General features: G+C 45.5%; 1 protein-coding gene and 1 non-coding gene across 2 annotated transcripts in view; both read left to right on the top strand.

Moving 5' to 3' along the window:
- CPA4 (carboxypeptidase A4) overlaps positions 1-9934 on the top strand; it is a 31924-nt gene extending 21990 nt beyond the window's left edge. Inside the window, exon 11 of the mRNA XM_032275975.1 lies at positions 8554-9934. Coding sequence (XP_032131866.1) covers positions 8554-8741 — 188 coding nt within the window. The 3' untranslated portion in view covers positions 8742-9934. The remainder of the gene's footprint in view (positions 1-8553) is intronic.
- On the top strand, positions 4954-5061 carry LOC116550484. The gene has a single exon (XR_004268445.1). It is a non-coding gene; the product is annotated as a small nucleolar RNA U13 (small nucleolar RNA).
- Positions 9935-17599: the final 7665 nt, after the last annotated feature.

The raw sequence follows: 17599 nt of genomic DNA, 5'->3' as shown, positions 1-17599 counted from the left end.
TTCAATGGGAGGGCATTGGGGCTTGAGGCATTGTAGGGAGCTGTAATAGGTTTGAAATAATTTGTTGGCCTGATTGGTCCTGGAAGTGGGATAATCGCTGACCAGGGTGTCAGTTCTTTTAAAAAAGGAAGCTCCTTTTGGGGGTTTATAAATCAGGATTATGTTTCCTGTGAAAAGGTCATGCAGGGGTGTAGGAAGGGCTGTGTAAGCTGAAAAGACAGACATAAACACATCTAGCATTCCGGAGCAAAGGAACAGTTAGCTTGTAGCAAGAGGAATCGTGCCAAGGTTTACAGAGCATTCCAGTTTGAGAGTGGCGAGGAGTGGTTGTATTGGTGAGGTTGATGGGATCAGGGAATTTATATTGAAAGAAACAAACAAAAGGAGAAAAAAGTTATTTGCCTAGGAGTAAAGTTCTGGAAAGTTCCTTGAAGCCATAGGTCCCATAGTCCAGTAAGGAGCTGTTCAGGGTGTATAGTGGGAATTTTGTAAGGGTATCACTGAAGGTCTCTAATGAGGTTGGTTAGGAAGTATGAAAATTTGGGAGAGAAAGAAATATAAGCAACTGATGTGGATTTCTCTTCCTTTTTCCTCGGGATTTGGGCGAGGCAAAGGGAAGTGGGTCATGTGGAGATACAAGAGAAGGCTGAAGGGGTTTTAGACGTGGTTGTTTGGGTGTGTGGTGAAGGGAAGCCTGCTTTCTTGAGAGAAGTATCATGAAAGCAGCTGGGGAGTCTCTGGAGCTTTGCTGCCGTAGGCGTAGTGAAGATGATCTGGTAAGGTCCTTTCCATTGAGGTGTGAGCGGGGAGCTGGGAGTAGGGCTGGGGTCTGTTAACAGAACCCCGTCTCCTGGCTGTAGGGAGGGATTAGAAGAGTCGGTTACAGGTTGTGCCAGGCATTTGTCAGCATATTCCCAAATAAAACAGTGGATGGTGTACAGAAGAGGGGAAATGAGAGAGGTGGGAAGAGGTGGGGCTTGACTCTAGGTGGAACAAAAGGGGCGAGTGGTCTTTCAGACATGAGTTTATAGGGGCTGAGCATTGGAGGTTTACATGGGAGTGCCCGAGTTTTTAGAAGGGCCAAAGGTAAAAGTGTAACCCAGTTTGTCTGTGTTTGGTGAGTACCTGGTGAGGGTGTTTTTTAGAATGTTATTCATTTTTTTCAACCTTTCCTGAAGATTGAGGTCGATGGGGGATGAGTAGCTTCCAGGTGATTTGTAGGGCTTGTGCAAGTGTTTGAGTAATTTGAGAAGTTAATTCAGGACCCTTATCAGATTGGAAAAAAAAGAGGCACCCCGAACCTGGGTATGATTTCTGTTATTAATTTGGAGCTGACAGTAGAAGGTTGTTTGTTAGATGAGAAAAACCTTGACCCATCCCGAAAGGTATTAACCAGAACAAAAACAAATGGAATCTTTTTTGCTGGGGAAATATGGGTAAAATGAATTTGCCAGTCTTGTCCTGAAAGGTGTCCCCTGGCTTGATGGGTTGAGAGAAAAGGGGGTTTGGTTTTGGAATGGGGTGATGCTTTCTGGCAAATAGAGCATTGATGGGAAATGGCTTTTAACTGTTCCTTTATATCTGGGGTTATGCGTATATGGGAACTTAAGAACTGTAGTGGGGAATGGCTCTGTGGAAGAGATTGTGGATATCCCATAAAAGAGTTGTTTTTTGAGGGTTTGGTAGAACTAATTTGTTTCATATGAACCAGTATGGGGATTTGACTTGCGCCCCCTCCATAGCTAGTTGCTGTATTTGGTGTTTAGGATAAAAGGAGGGGATCTGTCATATGAGGAGAAATAGGTATTAGGGAAAGGATGATTGGTTGAGACGTGTTTTGCCCAATAATCATCCTCATCGTTCCCTAAAGAAATGTAGCTCTTATCTGATTGATGTCCTTTGCAATGGATAATAACTCCAACCTTTTCTGGAAGTAAAGTGGCCTTTAATAGATGATAGATTAGTTTTCCATTAATGATAGGAGTTCTCTCAGCCGTGAGATACCCTGCTCGCTCCAAATCTGGGCATTGGAATGGATGATGTTATCGGCATATTTAGAACGGGTGTGTATATTAACTTGGGTGTTTTTTGCTAGAATTAGTGCTCTTATTAGGGCAACTGATTCTGCTTCTTGGGAGGATGTGCCCAAAGGCAAGGGGGCAGCCTCTACAACTCTTATAGGTGGGAGAGAGTGGGTATCATCATGCTATCCCTCAATAATGGCATATCCTGCTTGGAGGGAGGGCTTGTCGATGTGCTGCCATCTATAAAGTAATTTGGGGCTCCCTATATGTGAGTGGAAGTAAGGTGGTGAAATACAGTGAGAGAACTTTTAATTAGATCAGAGCATGAGTGTTCGTTGGGGTTTAAAATTGGTGCTGAGGCTGGGCGCACTGCCTCACGCCCGTAATCCCAGCACTTAGGGAGGCTGAGGGGGGGTGGATCACCTGAGGTCAGGAGTTTGAGACCTGCCTGGCCAACATGGTGAAACCAGTCTCTACTAAAATACTTTAGCTGGGTGTCATGTGCACCTGTAATACCAGCTACGTGGGAGGCTGAGGCAGGAGAATCACTTGAACCCGGGAGGTGGAGGTTGCAGTGAGCTGAGGTCATGCTATTGCACTCAGTGACAAGAATAAAACTCTGTCAAAAAAAAAATGGTGTTTAAGGTAAAAGAGTGGTGGGATTGGGGGAGTAGCATTTATGAAGACAGATAGAGGGCTGAAGGAGAATTGAATGGAGGGCTTGCATGGGAGAGGATGAGATGGAGGTGAGCGCCTCATGGCCGAGCATATCTTTAGACTGTGAGAAGAAAATACCTGAAGGAGTCTTTATCTGGGCTCAAGCAATCCTCCCTTGTCAGGTTCCCAAAGTGTTGAGATGGCAGGCATGAGGCCGTGCACCTGGCCTACTGCAGCTTTTGTGTGTTTAGATTTGTTGAGCTAGACAAATACCATTGTGTTACAGCTGCCAGCAGTATTCAGCGCAGTCACATGCTGTTCAGGTTTGCAGCGTAGGAGCAATTGGCTACGCCACATAGCCTAGGTGTACAGGAGGCTCTGCCATCTAGGTTTGTGTAAGTACATTGCACGATGATGAAAACGTACCTCCACTGTGAAGTGATGCCTGGCTGTATAAACGTGGGAGGTGCAGCTCTTATCCCCTTTAAGATGGTACCCTCCCTTTTTTTTTCCTCTGAATTTCATGAGACAGGGTCTTACTCTCTTGCCCAGTCTGGAGTGCAGTGGCGCAGTCTCGGCTCACTGCAGCCTCGACTTCCCCAGGCTCAGGTGATCCTCCCACCTCAGCTTCCTGCGTAGCTGGTAGTACAGGCATACACCAACACGCCTGGCTAATTTTTGTATTTTTTTTTGTAGAGAAAGGGTTGCCCAGGCTGGTCCCAAACTCCTGGGCTCAGGTGATTTGCTTTTCTCAGCCTCCCAAAGTGCTGGGATTACAGGCGTGAGCCACCGCGCCCTTCTTTCCCCTCTCTTGCCTTTTCTATCACAGTGTCCCAATAGTTGATCCACCCTCAGAACCCCTGCAAACTTGCTGCTGTTTCTTTCCTCTTCAACACTGTCGCTCACTCTCCCTTCTGACTTGACTCACTCTGAGCTGGCTTTGCTTCAGACCCCCTCTTCTGGGAAGATTCTCCATCCACCCCCTGGGCCCTCCTCTGGACTCCATCTCTGTTTCAGATGCCATCAGATGATGTTGGTGTTTGTGTTGCTAATTGCAGCAACAATCCATTAATAATTCATGGTTTCTTGTTATTAGCGTGGCTAAATGGGAACTCTTCAGAGAACACACCCGGAGACTTTCTCCATCCTCTGCTTAATTAGAGCGCTTAGTGAGGGGCCAAAGACAGTTAAAAGAGACTTGGTAGGAGCCCTCTGAGGACGTTCTCTCCAAAGATCTTTGGGGGTCATCAGGGTCCTGGCCTTTGGGTCAAACACCAGCTTAAATAATGGCCTTGTCCTCCTGCATCAGACACATTCTTCTCTCTCCTCCCCAGCATAAACTGTCAAAACCCGGAGATACCCATCAGATTCCTCCAAAAGAAGAGGAGGAAAGCTCTCCCGAGGGCTGTCTGGGAGACATGCAATTTCCACCTTTTCTAAGAGCCTGTCATTCGTATTCTTTATAGGCCTTGTCTGTCCTCCTCGTTTTCCAAAAAAAGCAATCAATCTTTGTATAACAACATTCTAGCCAGCGCCATAGGTTGTGGTGTGTGTCACACAGAGTCGACATTGTCTTTTCAAGGGCTGACCTTTCTTAGATCAGCCATTTTAGAGGAAAATAATTCTAAGGTGGATTTTACTCTCTTCTGCCTTCTAAAACAGCGCGTGTAGAAGAAATTTAAGCCCCTTTCTTCATGGCCAATTGGACTTCTCAACCCTAGTTCTTAGATGCTAAAGGCCTACTCTGCCATATTGAACTGTTTGGACCTTCTGCTAAATGGTTACAACCTGTTTTGCTGCTGCTGCTGCTGCTGCTTTTTTTTTTTTTTTTTTGAGGTGGAGTCTTGCCCTGTCACCCAGGTTGGAGTGCAGTGGTGTGATTTTAGCTCACTGCAACCTCTGCCTCCCAGGTTCAAGCAATTTTCCTGTCTCAGTCTCCCAAGTAGTTGGAATTACAGGCACCCACCATCATGCCCAGCTAATTTTTGTATTTTTAGTAGAGACAGCATTTCACCATGTTGGCCAGGCTAGTCTTGAACTCCTGACCTCAGGTGATCTTCCTGTCTTGGCCTCCCAAAGTGCTGAGATTACAGGTGTGAGCCACCGTGCTCCTTAGGTCTCCTTCCTCCTGCCAGACTGTCAGCAGTAGCTTGTACTGCTTCCGGCCAACAGCCTCTAGCAACCCTTTCCCTCCTCTTCACTGGTTCTTCTCCAGGAAGGGCCTGGAAACAAGTTCTTTGGGTTCATCTGACTCGTGGATGAGTAGCTCTGTGTACTTTTGTGGTTCATAAATGTGATTGGGTTTTCACGCTCATGTGTGACATGCCCCTTCCTCCAACCTTGTTACAATGTTGGTGCATTACCCATTACCCATCTGACATGGAGGAAGAAAGGTCTTCACGACAGTGTTATCTACAGTCACAAACAGTGTGCATAGGGGCCAAGGGAAAGTTTCCCCTTTGCCTTCTGAAGGTTCACTGAAAAATCAACTGACCAGAGGCAGATCAATAGGAGAAAGGGCATACAAAATTTTATTTTAGTGTTCACGGCATAGGAGAATCACAAGAGAATGACTACCCAGTAACCCAATGGGGCACAGAAGCTTGTATACCCTTTTTTCCCTTTCTTTTCCCTCTCTCCCTCCCTTCTTCCCTTTCTCCCTCCCTTCCTTCCTTCATTCCCTCCTTCCTTCCTTCCTTCTTTCCTTCGAGTTTCACTCTTGTCACCCAGACTGGAGTACAATGGCACGATCTGAGCTCACTGCAACCTCCGCCTCCAGGGTTCAAGCAATTCTCCTGCCTCAGCCTCCTGAATAGCTGGGATTACAGGCATGTGCCACCATCCCAGCCAATTTTTGTATTATTAGTAGAGACGGGGTTTCACCATGTCGGCCAGGCTGATCTTGAACTCCTGACCTCAGGCGATCCACCCACCTCAGCCTGCCAAAGTGCTGGGATTACAGGCGTGAGCCACCGTGCCTGACCTATACACTTTTCTTCATACAGGAGGGAGGAAATGTATGGACTGGGGAGGTGGGAGGCAGACATCACAGGAAGGTGGGGAGCAGAGCAGCATGGGAACAAAAGTTGCCTTATTAAGCAGATAGAGTCCCTCAGGTAGTCTCTCGGAGCTGCCCTCAGAAGAATAGATGAAGTCCATCTGGGGGTGGTGATGATTCCCAGTCTCATCTCTTCTGGTGGTTTGTCTTTCTTGGTAATTTGATGAGAACTCTAGGGAGGGTGTTTAAGACAACTGTGTTTCTTTTGGAAAGACGCTTTCTCCATCAGATGAGGAAATTTCAGAGACAGAGAGAGAGAGCCCCTCGTGTGCTTGGTGGTGGGGGTGTGGAGAACAAGAAGTTAGAGGGACCTTGTTTCAGAGGCAGCTTTCGAAGGCTCTCAGCATGTCAAAACACCAGGCTTTGGGGTATCACTTTCTAAGCCCCAACCCTTGTAAGCATCTAAAATGTCCATCAGGAGAATGCAGGATGAATACACATTTGGTGTGTGCACACAATACAACGCTGCGCAGCCCTTAAACGAATGAGGTGGACCTATGTGCAGTAAAAGGGAATACTCCCCAATTGTTAATTGAAAAATACAGCCTACAGAACAGTGTTAATAGCGTGTTCCCGTTTTTTTTTTTAAAGAGTGGGTAGGGACCCACTTTATTTGAGCAGGGACCCAAATAAAGTGAAGTTCACAAACTTGGTCATTTTGACTGCTCAGCAGAAGCCTTTTTCCCTCCTTCCTGAAGCTCAGATGCGTTCTGAAATACTTGCACTTGCCATGTAAGTAACTTCTAGAAACTTCTGGTACCATTATTTTTCATTCAGCATTTTCTCGAGGTAGAGAAAGGCCGTGGGAACCACACAGGGAGGAAGCACAGAGTCTCACTGGAAGCATCTCTAGAAAAATCACAGAGGCTATTCAGGAATCACACAGGAACCATGGGAAAGCCAAAGGACCCATGTTTCCATGAAACAGGCTTGTCAATATACTAACTGGATCTGAGGTCGGTTCAGGAGAGCCTGGGCTTTGTCATCAGATGGGCCTGGGTTTAGATTGCAGCTCCGCCATTTTCCATCTGTATTTCCTTAGGTGAATTATCCATTCTGAGCTTGGATTTACTCATCTGTAAGACAAGGACAATAAAACCTACTTCACTGGGTTTTGGAAGATTATGAGATCATAAATGTGAAGTGTCTGGTATAAAGCCTGGCTTATGGTAGATGCTCAACAAATGGTAGCTGCTCTTGACATTGTTTTATTATTTAATATCATCTAGGCCAGGCGTGGGATTCACACCTTTCATCCCAGCACTTTGGGAGGCTGAGGTGGAATGAACACTTGAGTCCAGGAGCTCGAGACCAGCCTGGGCGATATAGTGAGACCCCCCATCTCTATAAATAAATAAATAAATAACAAATAACCTGGGTGTGGTGGTGTGCTCCCGTAGTCCCAGCTACTTGGGAGGCTGAAGTGGGAGGATCATTTGCTCCTAGGAGGTCAAGGCCGCAGTAAGCTGCGATTATGCCACTGTACTCCAGCTTGAGTGACATAGTGAGACCTTGTCTCAAAAAGAAAAAAAAAAACTATGCTTTGCACTTTTAGGCAATTTCTGAGCTAGTAGAATTTGACTGGGAAGAAGCAGAAAAATGAGCCTCTTGCCTTTAATATGTCTTTGGCAAGGGGAAGTCCCGAGGGCTGTGCCCCCATGTCTGTATCCATTATCTCTTGCAATGTTAAAATAAAAAAATCCTAAAACTTAGCAGCTTAAAACAATCAACACGCATTTTCTTGCAGTTTCTGTAGGGCAGGAATTCAGTGGTTTAGCTAGATGGCTCTGGTTCAGGATCCTTCATGAGGCTGCAGTCAAGATGTCTTCCAAGGCCACAGTCAACCTAAGGCTTGTGTATTAGTCTGTTTTCACACTGCTGATAAAGGCATACCCGAAACTGGGTAATTTATAAAGAAAAAGAGGTTTAATGAACTCATAGTTCCATGTGGCTGGTGAGACCTCACAATCACTGCAGAAGGCGAAAGGCACATCTTACATGGCAGCAGGCAAAGAGCAAATGAGAACCAAGCAAAATGGGATTCCTCTTATAAAACCAGCAGATCTCAGTGTACTTATTCATTACCAAGAGAACAGTATGGAGGCAACCATGCCCATGATTCAATTATATCCCACCGGGTCCCTCCCACAACACATGGGAATTATGGGAGCTACAATTCAAGGTGAGATTTGGGTGGGGACACAGCCAAACCATGTCAGCTTGCATTTTTCATTCACTACTTCAGTTCCTCACTACCATGAACCTCTGTAGAGGCCTGCTTGAATGTCCTTACACCACGACAGCTGGCTTATCCAGAGTGAGTAATCCAACAGACAGCAAGGCAGAAGCCCCAGTGTCTTTTATAACCTGGCTTTGAAAATCACACGGCTTCATTTCTGCAGCATCCTGTCAGTTACACTGGTGACGTCAGCCCTATTTAATGTAAGAGGGAGCTGCACAAAGACTTGACTTCTAGGATCCAAGTATCATTGGGGCTATCTTGGAGGCTGCCTACTGTACTCTCTCTCTCTAGAGATTGGTTTTGAGAGGCCTACAAGACTGACACAGTAAGTTAGTAACAAGGTGGGCGAGGGGGTTTCAGATCTCTTGGCTTGAGACCAGTGCACAACTTAGGCCAATGTGGGATGCCCTGAGACATAGGGATCAGGCTGATGATTTTGTCATAGGACTGATGACTTGAGGAGCAAACTCTGGTTTCCTAAAGGAATCCCAGGCAGGCAGAGCTCTTGCCCCCTTCCCATCTAACCCGGGAGGGAACTGGGCTTCAAGAGTGTTTTGTCCTCTGACTTACAGATCCAGCTAGTGGGAGCAGCATCGACTGGGCTTATGATAACGGCATCAAATTTGCATTCACATTTGAGTTGCGAGATACCGGGACCTATGGCTTCCTCCTGCCAGCAAACCAGATCATCCCCACAGCAGAGGAGACCTGGCTGGGTCTGAAGACCATCATGGAGCATGTGCGGGACAACCTCTACTAGGCGACGCCCCGCTCTGTTTACATTTATTTGTACCCACATGTGCCCACACTGAGGCCACTCATTTAAAGGAGCTCATTCCTTCCCGTGTGAATCAGAGCCCTCTGGGTCTGTAGAGCACACAGGCCTGCCCCTCTCCAGCCAGCTCCCTGGAGTCGCGTGTCCTGTGGTGTCCCTGCCCGGAGCGGTTCTGCCAGCCCGCTCAATTTTGGTCCCGCTGTCTTTGATGAGCCTTTTGTCTGTCCCTCCTTCCGCACTGCTGGCTGGGCAGCTGCACTCAGGATAACCCCTTCCTGGGCGGCATGTCTCTCTCTACCTCATTTTTAGAACCAAAGAACATCTGAGGTGATTCTCTAGCCTCACCCACATCTAGCCAAGCCAGTGACCTTGCTCTGGCGGCGCCGTAGAAGATGCCGCTTGTGTTTGGGTGGGTCTCAAAGATGACGCAGGATTACCTTTAATTCCTCTCAGTCTTCCTGGAAAATATTTTTCTTTAAGCAGCGAATCTTGTAGGGCTATGAGTATAGGTCTCTCCCTCCCTCCCCTCCTTTTTTAGGTCTGAATACAACGTAGAAGACCACTTTCCATCACTGCGCTGAGAATTTCTAGATAATACAGTTCTTACCCCTCTCTTCCCTTTGTTATTTAGTGTGACCAGGTTGGTAGGAGGGGAGCTGTGTCACCGTAGGTGCTACTCACCCAGGAAGACTGGGTGAAGTGACGATCTAAATTGCAGGATGGCGAAATCATCCCCATCTGTCCTTAATGGGCTCATATCCACTTTGCCTTTTGAACTCACTTCAAAGATCTAGGCCTCATCTTACAGGTCCTAAATCACTCCTGTGGCCTGGATAATCTCACTGCCTGGCACAGTCCCGTTTGGGCTCTGGGGTATCCTGTGTTTCCTTGTCCTGTGTGTGTGTGTGTGTGTGTGTGTGTGTGTGTGTGTGTGTGTGTGTGTGTGTGTCTATTTTGTATCCCGGACCACAAGTACCTAAGTAAAACAAGAATTCATCAAGCAGATGCCTCGTGTTTAATTTCACCTCAGCACGTACCATCTGTCCTTTTGTTGTTATTGTTTTGTTTTTGTTTTTTTGCTTTTTTCAAACATGTCTGTAAATCTCATCCTCCTGCCTAGGATTTGTATAGCATCTGGTGTGCGCTTATAAGCCAATAAATATTCAATGTGAGTTTCACGATCATCTCCTATTCTTCGTCTTCACCTGAATAGAAGCAAGCCGTGGTTTTGAATATGCAACTCTTTATAATGTCAGAAGTCGATTTTAATCCCTGTCTGTGTCGCATGACACGTAAGAAGTCCTCCTTCATCAGGCTGAGGGGCCTCCAGGGCATCGTTACCTTGGTGATTTCACTCTGGTCCCGGATCTGGTTCTTAGCTTTTCAGCTCAAAAGCTTGATAGTCTCAGTGTCCGTGTTGATTAAACTAGGGGATGCTGACTCACGCCTACAGAGCTCAGATGAAGCAGATGATAAAATCAGAATGCGAATTTATTAATTTACATCGTGGCATGTAACTGTTGAGTGGATTGGATCCTCACGTCGGCCTGAACAGAACATTTTCTCCCTGTAGGCAAGATACATGGGAAGCCAAATTATAATCAAAAGGTTGCTTAGTGAGCGGGCGTCAGAGCAAGGAAAGTTAATTAAAGTCTATGATTAGAATGTTTAATAGCACCCAGCTCTAATAGCATGATATATCCAGTTCTATAGCCAGAGCACACCTGCTAGCCAGCCAGCTGATCAGGGCTGGCTGATCAGGGCTGCCTCAGACAGGGACGTGCCTTGGTGAGCATAGCCAAGCTTGCCTCTGTGACTGGCCTGTAACCTGGCCCTAACTGTGATCACTCCCCTCAGATGGAGATTGTCCTTCAGATTCTTTAAGGGAAAGGTTTATTTAAAAATTTTATTATTATTTCTTTCTATAGAAAGATAGACCCTTACTGTGTTGCCCAGGCTGGTCTTGAACTCCTGGCCTCAAGCAATCCTCCTACCTTGGCTTCCCAAAGTGCTGGGATGACAGGTGTGATCCACCATACCTGGCCAAGGGGAAGATTGCTTAAACAAGACATAAATGCCAGATACTATAATGAAATTAAGAACTTTTGTTCATTAAAAGATACCATAGAAAGGGAGAAATGGTAAAGGCCAGGGAGGATATTCACCATATTCCTAATACACGCAACAGACAAAAAATGTATGAAGAACTTCAACAAATCCATAAAGAAAGCACAAATAACCCAATAGAAAAATGGGGCAAAGGTACGTCCAAGCATTTCACATAAGAGGAAGCACAGGCTGTGCGCGGTGGCTCATGCTTGTAATCCCAACACTCTGGGAGGCTGAGGTGGGAAGATTGCTTGAGCCCAGGAGTGAGAGACCAACCTGGGCAACAAAGTGAAACCCTTGTTTGAAAGAAAATAAAAACAAAATGAAAATAAAAAATTAGTTGAGTGTGGTGGCAAGCGCCTATAGTCTCAGCTACTCAGGGAGCTGAGGAGGAAGGATCACTTGAGCCCAGAAGTCTGAGATCAGCTTCAGCAACATAGTAAGACCCCGCCCCCAATGTCTCTACAAGAAAAGGAAAAAGATTATCCAGGTGTGGTGGTGCACACCTGTAGTCCCAGCTACTTGGGAGGCTGAGGTGGGAGGACTGCTTGAGCCCAGGGGTCTGAGGCTGAAGTGAGTTATGATCACACCACTGGACTTTAGCCTTGGTGACAGAGCAACACCCTGTCTCCAAAAAAAAAAAAAAAGAAGCAGACATATCTGCTCAACATGTGAAAGGACATGCAAATCAAGACTGCAAAGAGATGCCATTTTTATTTATTTAATTTATTTTTTTGAGATGGAGTCTCACCCTGTTGCCCAGGCTGGAGTGCAATGGTGCAATCTTGGCTCACTGCAACCTCCATCTCCCGGGTTCAAGCCATTCTCCTGCCTCAGCCTCCCAAACATCTGGGACTGTAGTCATGTACCACCACACCCAGCTAATTTTTGTGTTTTTAATAGAGACGGGGGTTTTTTTTTTGGCTATTTTGGCCAGGCTGGTCTTGAACTCCTGAGCTGAAGTGATTCGTCCGCCTCAGCTTCCCAAAGTGCTGGGATTATAGGCTTGAGCCATCCCGCCCAGCCTGAGATGCCATTTTAAACTCATTCAATTTACAAAAATCAAAAGTTGGAGACCATGTGGATGGCAGGGGCTCATTCCTTATTGGTGGGCAGCTGAATTAGTAAAACAACTTCACAAAACAGTTTGGCATTATTCTCAAGTTTACACCTTAGGAACCAGCTATTCCGCCCTAGGCATGGCCTCAAGAAATTCTTGCAATTGTGCAACAGGAGACATACACAAGAATGTTCGTAGCAACACTGTTCACACTAGTAAAACCTTAAAAATAACTCAGAAGACCATCAGTGGGAGAATGGGTGAAAAAGGTGTGGTACATTCACATACCGAGATATTATACAACAGTCCAAACAAAATTTGGTATGATTTCCTTTCTGGAAAGATCCAAACAACTGAAAAAAAAAATGTATACTTTTAAAGAAGACATACAAATTTTGATGAAACTTTATAAAAAGAGAAGCAAGCCACAGTGGACATGCCCAGACCCCTCTTCCTGGTTGAGTGTACAGATCCTCAGTGGTTGTCAAGCACTGGCTGTCAATGTTCACGGCTGCATCCCTCTCTAGAGAATTGCCCTTGGCCAAATAGGGGTTGCCTCATTCAGGAGGCTAGCACTTGCTTTTTCTTGTACCATCATCTCAAATGTCTACCCATGGCAGACTCGCTCAGGAGTACACACAGCTAGCTCTTTGCCTCAAGGTGGGATCAACACTTTGGTGCAACGAATGTTCCAGAGCTCCCTTGGGGTGGGGCTAGAGCTCCAGATGATTTCAGGCAAATCATCCTTGCTTATTGTTATTTTCTGCCCCGCCTGTTTCCCTCACTCTCCTCCTGAGACCATTCCACTTCATATCACTTGCATAAGACTCTCCATCGTGGGTTCTGCTTCTAGAGAGATTGACTAAGACAACAGGAAAGGAACCTGGGATTCCAGAATGATGATTCCTTCAAATGGGGAAGGGCAGAGGATGAGAGAGGGACAGAGCCCTATGGTTAGAGGACGAACCTTAGCTTTTGCTTTAAATTCTGTTTTTTCAGGTGTTTATTATGTGATTTTATTTTTTTTAAGTAGAGATGAGGGTCTCCCTATGTAGTTTAGGCTGGTCTTGAACTCTTGGCCTCAAGTAATTCTCTTGCCTTGGCCTCCCAAAGTACTGGGATTATAGGTGTGAGCCACTGTACTAAGCCTATTGTATGATTTTTTGAAAAAAACCTAATTAAGTAGCTAAATAAATAATTAAAAGGGGACCATGCATAGATCAATGATAAGTGTACCACTAACCGTGGATTGTAATTATTTCTGTGGACTTGAAAGCCAATTTAAAAAATGTGTATAAAGATACAAATTTCAAACAAAAATTGTACTATTCGACATGCATTTATTGAGTACCTACTGTGTACCAGAGACAGTTTCTTTTTCTTCTCTTTTTTTGGAGGCAGGTTCTGGCTCTGTCCCAAGGCTGGAGTTCAGTAGGGGCAATCATAGCTCACTGCAGCTTCGAACTCCTGGGCTCAAGCGATCCTCCCACCTCAGCCTCCCAAAATGCTGGGATGACAGGCACGAGCCCCCACGCCTGGCTCCTGAGACAGTTTTAGATAGTTGCTTGCAACGGCAAACAAAAAGACAAAATCTGTTATTGCATGAAATTTCATTGTAGTTGGAAAGACAGGAAGTACTCAAGTAAACAACTAAATTAAGACATTAATTTAGGTAAGGAGAGCTGCTATAAATAAAAGAAAACAGACTGCTGTCAGGAGAGTGACGGGTGTTAGGGGAGCCTGTCTAGATTTGGAAAGCTAGGGAAGGTAGTATTATAAACTATGCTTTTTTGTTGTTGTTGTTGAGACAGAGTCTCCCTCTGTCACCCAGGCTGGAGTGCAGTGACACAACCACAGCTCACTGCAGCCTTCACCTCCTAGGCTCAAGCAATTCTCCTACTTCAGCCTCCAGAGTTGCTAGGCAATTTTTTTAAAACAAATCTTTTGTAGTGATGGGGTCTTTCTGTGTTGCCCAGGCTGGTCTCAAACTCCTGGGCTCAAGGGATCCTCCTGCCTTGGCCTCCCAAAGTGCTGGGATTACACGCATAAGCCGCCATGCCTGACAACGACTTACATTTCTAAAACACATTTAAGTTTGAAAAGCTGTCATACAGCTGGGCAAGGTGGCTCACGCCTGTAATCCCAGCACTTTGGGAGGCTGGGGCAGGTGGATCATGAGGTCAGGAGTTCAAGGCCAGCCTGGCCAAGATGGTGAAACCCCATATCTACTAAAAATACAAAAATTAGCCAGGTGTGGTGGCAGGCACCTGTAATCCCAGCTACTTGGGAGGCTGAGGCAGATAATTGTTTGAACCTGGGAGGTGGAGTTTGCAGTGAGCGAAGATCATGCCACTGCACTCCAGCCTGGGCAACAGAGCAAGACTCCGTCTCAAAAAAAAAAAAAAAAAAAGAAAGGCTTTCATACCTTATCAAATCAGTCTGTAGGGAATCTTCCACCAGTAAGACATCAATGAGGATAGAAAAAGGATAATCTATCAATCATGGGAAAAATGTCTTGAGTTCTCTTTTTTTTTGCAGTACTGGGGAGGAGGGTTTCTCAAAGCCACCTCCAGGTGTTGCACCCAATTCTCTTGGGGACCAAAAGAAGATCTTTGTGAAGTAGCTGACAGAATGAGGGATATATCTGCGATTCGCTGGGGTCTATACGTTGTCCACTTGACATCAGTGCCCTTCATTGAGATGCAGCCCCCTGGAGGCAGGGAGCAGGCCATAGCCCCTTCTATATTCTGGATCACAGGTGGTGGAAAGCCGTGGAATGGACCAAATCTTTCACTGACCCATGTGACTTTGGCCCATGATATAACCTCTGGACTCCTTAGTTTCTCATCTTTAAAAGAATAACGATAGTATCTGCAATGACTTATCAAGAGAATTAACTAAGTGAATAGGAAAGCATTCAGTTATTTACCTGGCAGTAGAAGCTCTTGGTAGGTGTCAGAATTATTCTTAGCTGGCACACGTTTAACCTCTGCAAAAAACCCCCATGTTCTGCACATGTATACTAGAACTTAAAGTGAAATTTTAAAAAGAAAAGATTAAAAAAATTATTATTCTCAGCTGGGCTTGGTGGTTCACCCCTGTAAGCCTAGCATTTTGGGAGGCCAAGGTGGGCAGACTGCTTGAGCCCAGGAGTTTGAGACCAGCCTGAGCAAAAGGGTGAGAGCCTGTCTCTATGAAAAAATACAAAAATTAGCCAGGTGTGGTGGCGAGCACCTGTAGTCTCAGCTACTTGAGAGGCTGGGATGGGAAGATGGCTTGAGCCCAGGAGGCTGGGGCTGCAGTGAGCCACAATCGCATCACTGCACTCCAGCCTGGGTGACAGTGACACCCTGTCTCAAAAACAAACAAGCAAATAATAAAAGAATTATTCTCATTGAGTGGTGGAAATTCATTTATAAATCAGGTCTTCAGCATTTTCCCTAAAGTGAGAGACTTATTTGCTTCAGATTGTTCATGAAATGTAATAACAAAGATCTCCACAGATCACAGGGAAACACTAGCTGGATGTTAAGTAGTTTTTATTATTATTTAGGTTTTGAAATATTGGGATTCTTTCTCTGGGAACTTTCCCAAGCTCTATAGATATCGAGGCCCCTTTAAGAGGTTAAGACAAAAGATCACTGCCTGAAACCTTCAATGGCCCAACTTCCAAACACAACTATGTCAAACACAGGGGTCGCTGGGTTTTAGAGGTCCTGGAAAGGCCCTGTGATAAATCGATTTTGGGTGAAGTTGAGGGCATGCTCCAACTCTGGAATGTCCTATGTAGATTGCGCTTCTTTGATGTTGCTATGGAAAGACCAATTATACAGAATCATTTTTATCATCATCATCATCATCATCCTTATCTTTCTATTTGATGAATTCTGGAATTTTGCCAACCCAGGCAGCTTGTAAAATAAATTCTCTCTGCTATTTGTACGGAGCCTTAAATCATGAACACCAGCTGTTTCTTGTATTTGAAGTAAGGCTCCAGGTGTATTGGGGGCATCCAGGGAGCATAGGCAGCTTTCTCTTCTACAATACACAGGTTCTGTGGTGCAGCTGGGCAATCTGCTCCTTTTGAGCAGAAAGTGAATCTCATGCTTTTTTGTATCTCCTACAAGGCTTAGCTCAGCAGCTAGCAAATATTTGTTGATTCGATTTGCTGCAGGGCAGCTGGTTAACAATTGCAAAAGCCGTACTCTCAGCAAGTCAGGGCAACAGGAAAAAAGTACTTTTTCCAACAAACATTATCAGTGGAATTTTGGAAAATACATTGGAATGTATGTCCCTGAGTTCTAAGAGAGAGCATAAATTAAACATTCAGAGATAAGGAAGGCTTGATATTGGTTACACATTGCTTGCAGCTTTGTAGTGATTTACAGTTTTAAAGTAACTTTATAGCTGTCGGATAATTAAATTATCACAATCACCAGGTGATAGATGCAGGCTGGGTATTATCATCCTTATTTAACTGTTGAGGAATTGAAGTGTTAAAGAGGCAAAGGACCATGCTCAGACTGAAGGCGATGGACATGGCGGAGCCGATTGTCAAGAGCAGCTCCACGGATTGTTGCTAAGGGAGCAAAACGGCAGGAGCTGCTCTGCTGACTTTGGTTTTAAATTTGAATGCCTTTAAAACACACACAGCTCCTGCAGCTCCTCTGGTCTCACACTTTTGTATTTTGTGCCCGGCTCCTGAAACCTTGCGGTTTTCAGTTGTGCACTCATGAGAGGGAATTTAGGGAGCAAAAGCTAGGTCTGCCTCACTGGTGGAGGGGTATCCTGCTGTTCCTACAGGCTCTCCCCCTAAGGGTCTGGGCTCAGGATTGCCACCAGGGAGAGTTATGGCTAATATTTTAATGCAAAACACCTGGAATGGGCTGACGACTCTATTTCCAAGCTTTGGGGACTTCATGTCTTTTCATAGGGATTCACAGCCTGTAGAACCACCTATCCCCATTTTTATTAGATTCTCACATTCTTAGATGACAAAATGTCCACTTGTCTCAACAAGCAAATAGAAGTATTCTGTTTGAGTAGTTAAGCAATTCGGCCTAGTCTTAGAAAACCATTAGTCCCAGTTTTGGGCTTCTAAGCCCTTCATGGGCAGAGCCAAGGTTTTATTCATTTAGAATTCTCGGCACCTAAGCACACAACGATACATCATAAAGAGGTAAAGAATGGGCCAGCACAGTGGCTCACATCTGTAATCCCAGCAGTTTGGGAGACCAAGGCAGGTGGATGGCGAGGTCAAGAGATCAAGACCATCCTGGCCAACATGGTGAAACCCTGTCTCTACTAAAAATACAAAAATTAGCTGGGTGTGGTGGTGCGTGCCTATAGTCCCAGCTACTCAGGAGGCTGAGGCAGGAGAATCGCTTGAGCCTGGAAGGTGGAGGTTGCAGTGAGCCAAGATCGCACCACTGCACTCCAGCATGGTCACAGAGCGAGACTCTGTCTCAAAAAAAAAAAAAAAACCAAAAAAGGTATTGAATGAATACCTGCAGTGGGACCAATTCCACATCGGATCCCAAAGACGCCTGGAATATTCTTTCTGCTTAGCTCACTGGCTGCAGCAATCTTCCTCCCTCAGCTCTGAGCTCCTCGCCATGGCATTGTTCTTTCTGTTGGATACGAGAAGCACAGAGGTCAGGGAAAGCAAAGACCT

The sequence above is a fragment of the Sapajus apella genome, unplaced genomic scaffold (assembly GCF_009761245.1).
Source record: "Sapajus apella isolate SASKATOON/1434 unplaced genomic scaffold, GSC_monkey_1.0 scaffold7, whole genome shotgun sequence".
Classification (NCBI taxonomy): Eukaryota; Metazoa; Chordata; class Mammalia; order Primates; family Cebidae; genus Sapajus; species Sapajus apella.
This window is presented reverse-complemented; position numbering and strand designations above follow the sequence as displayed.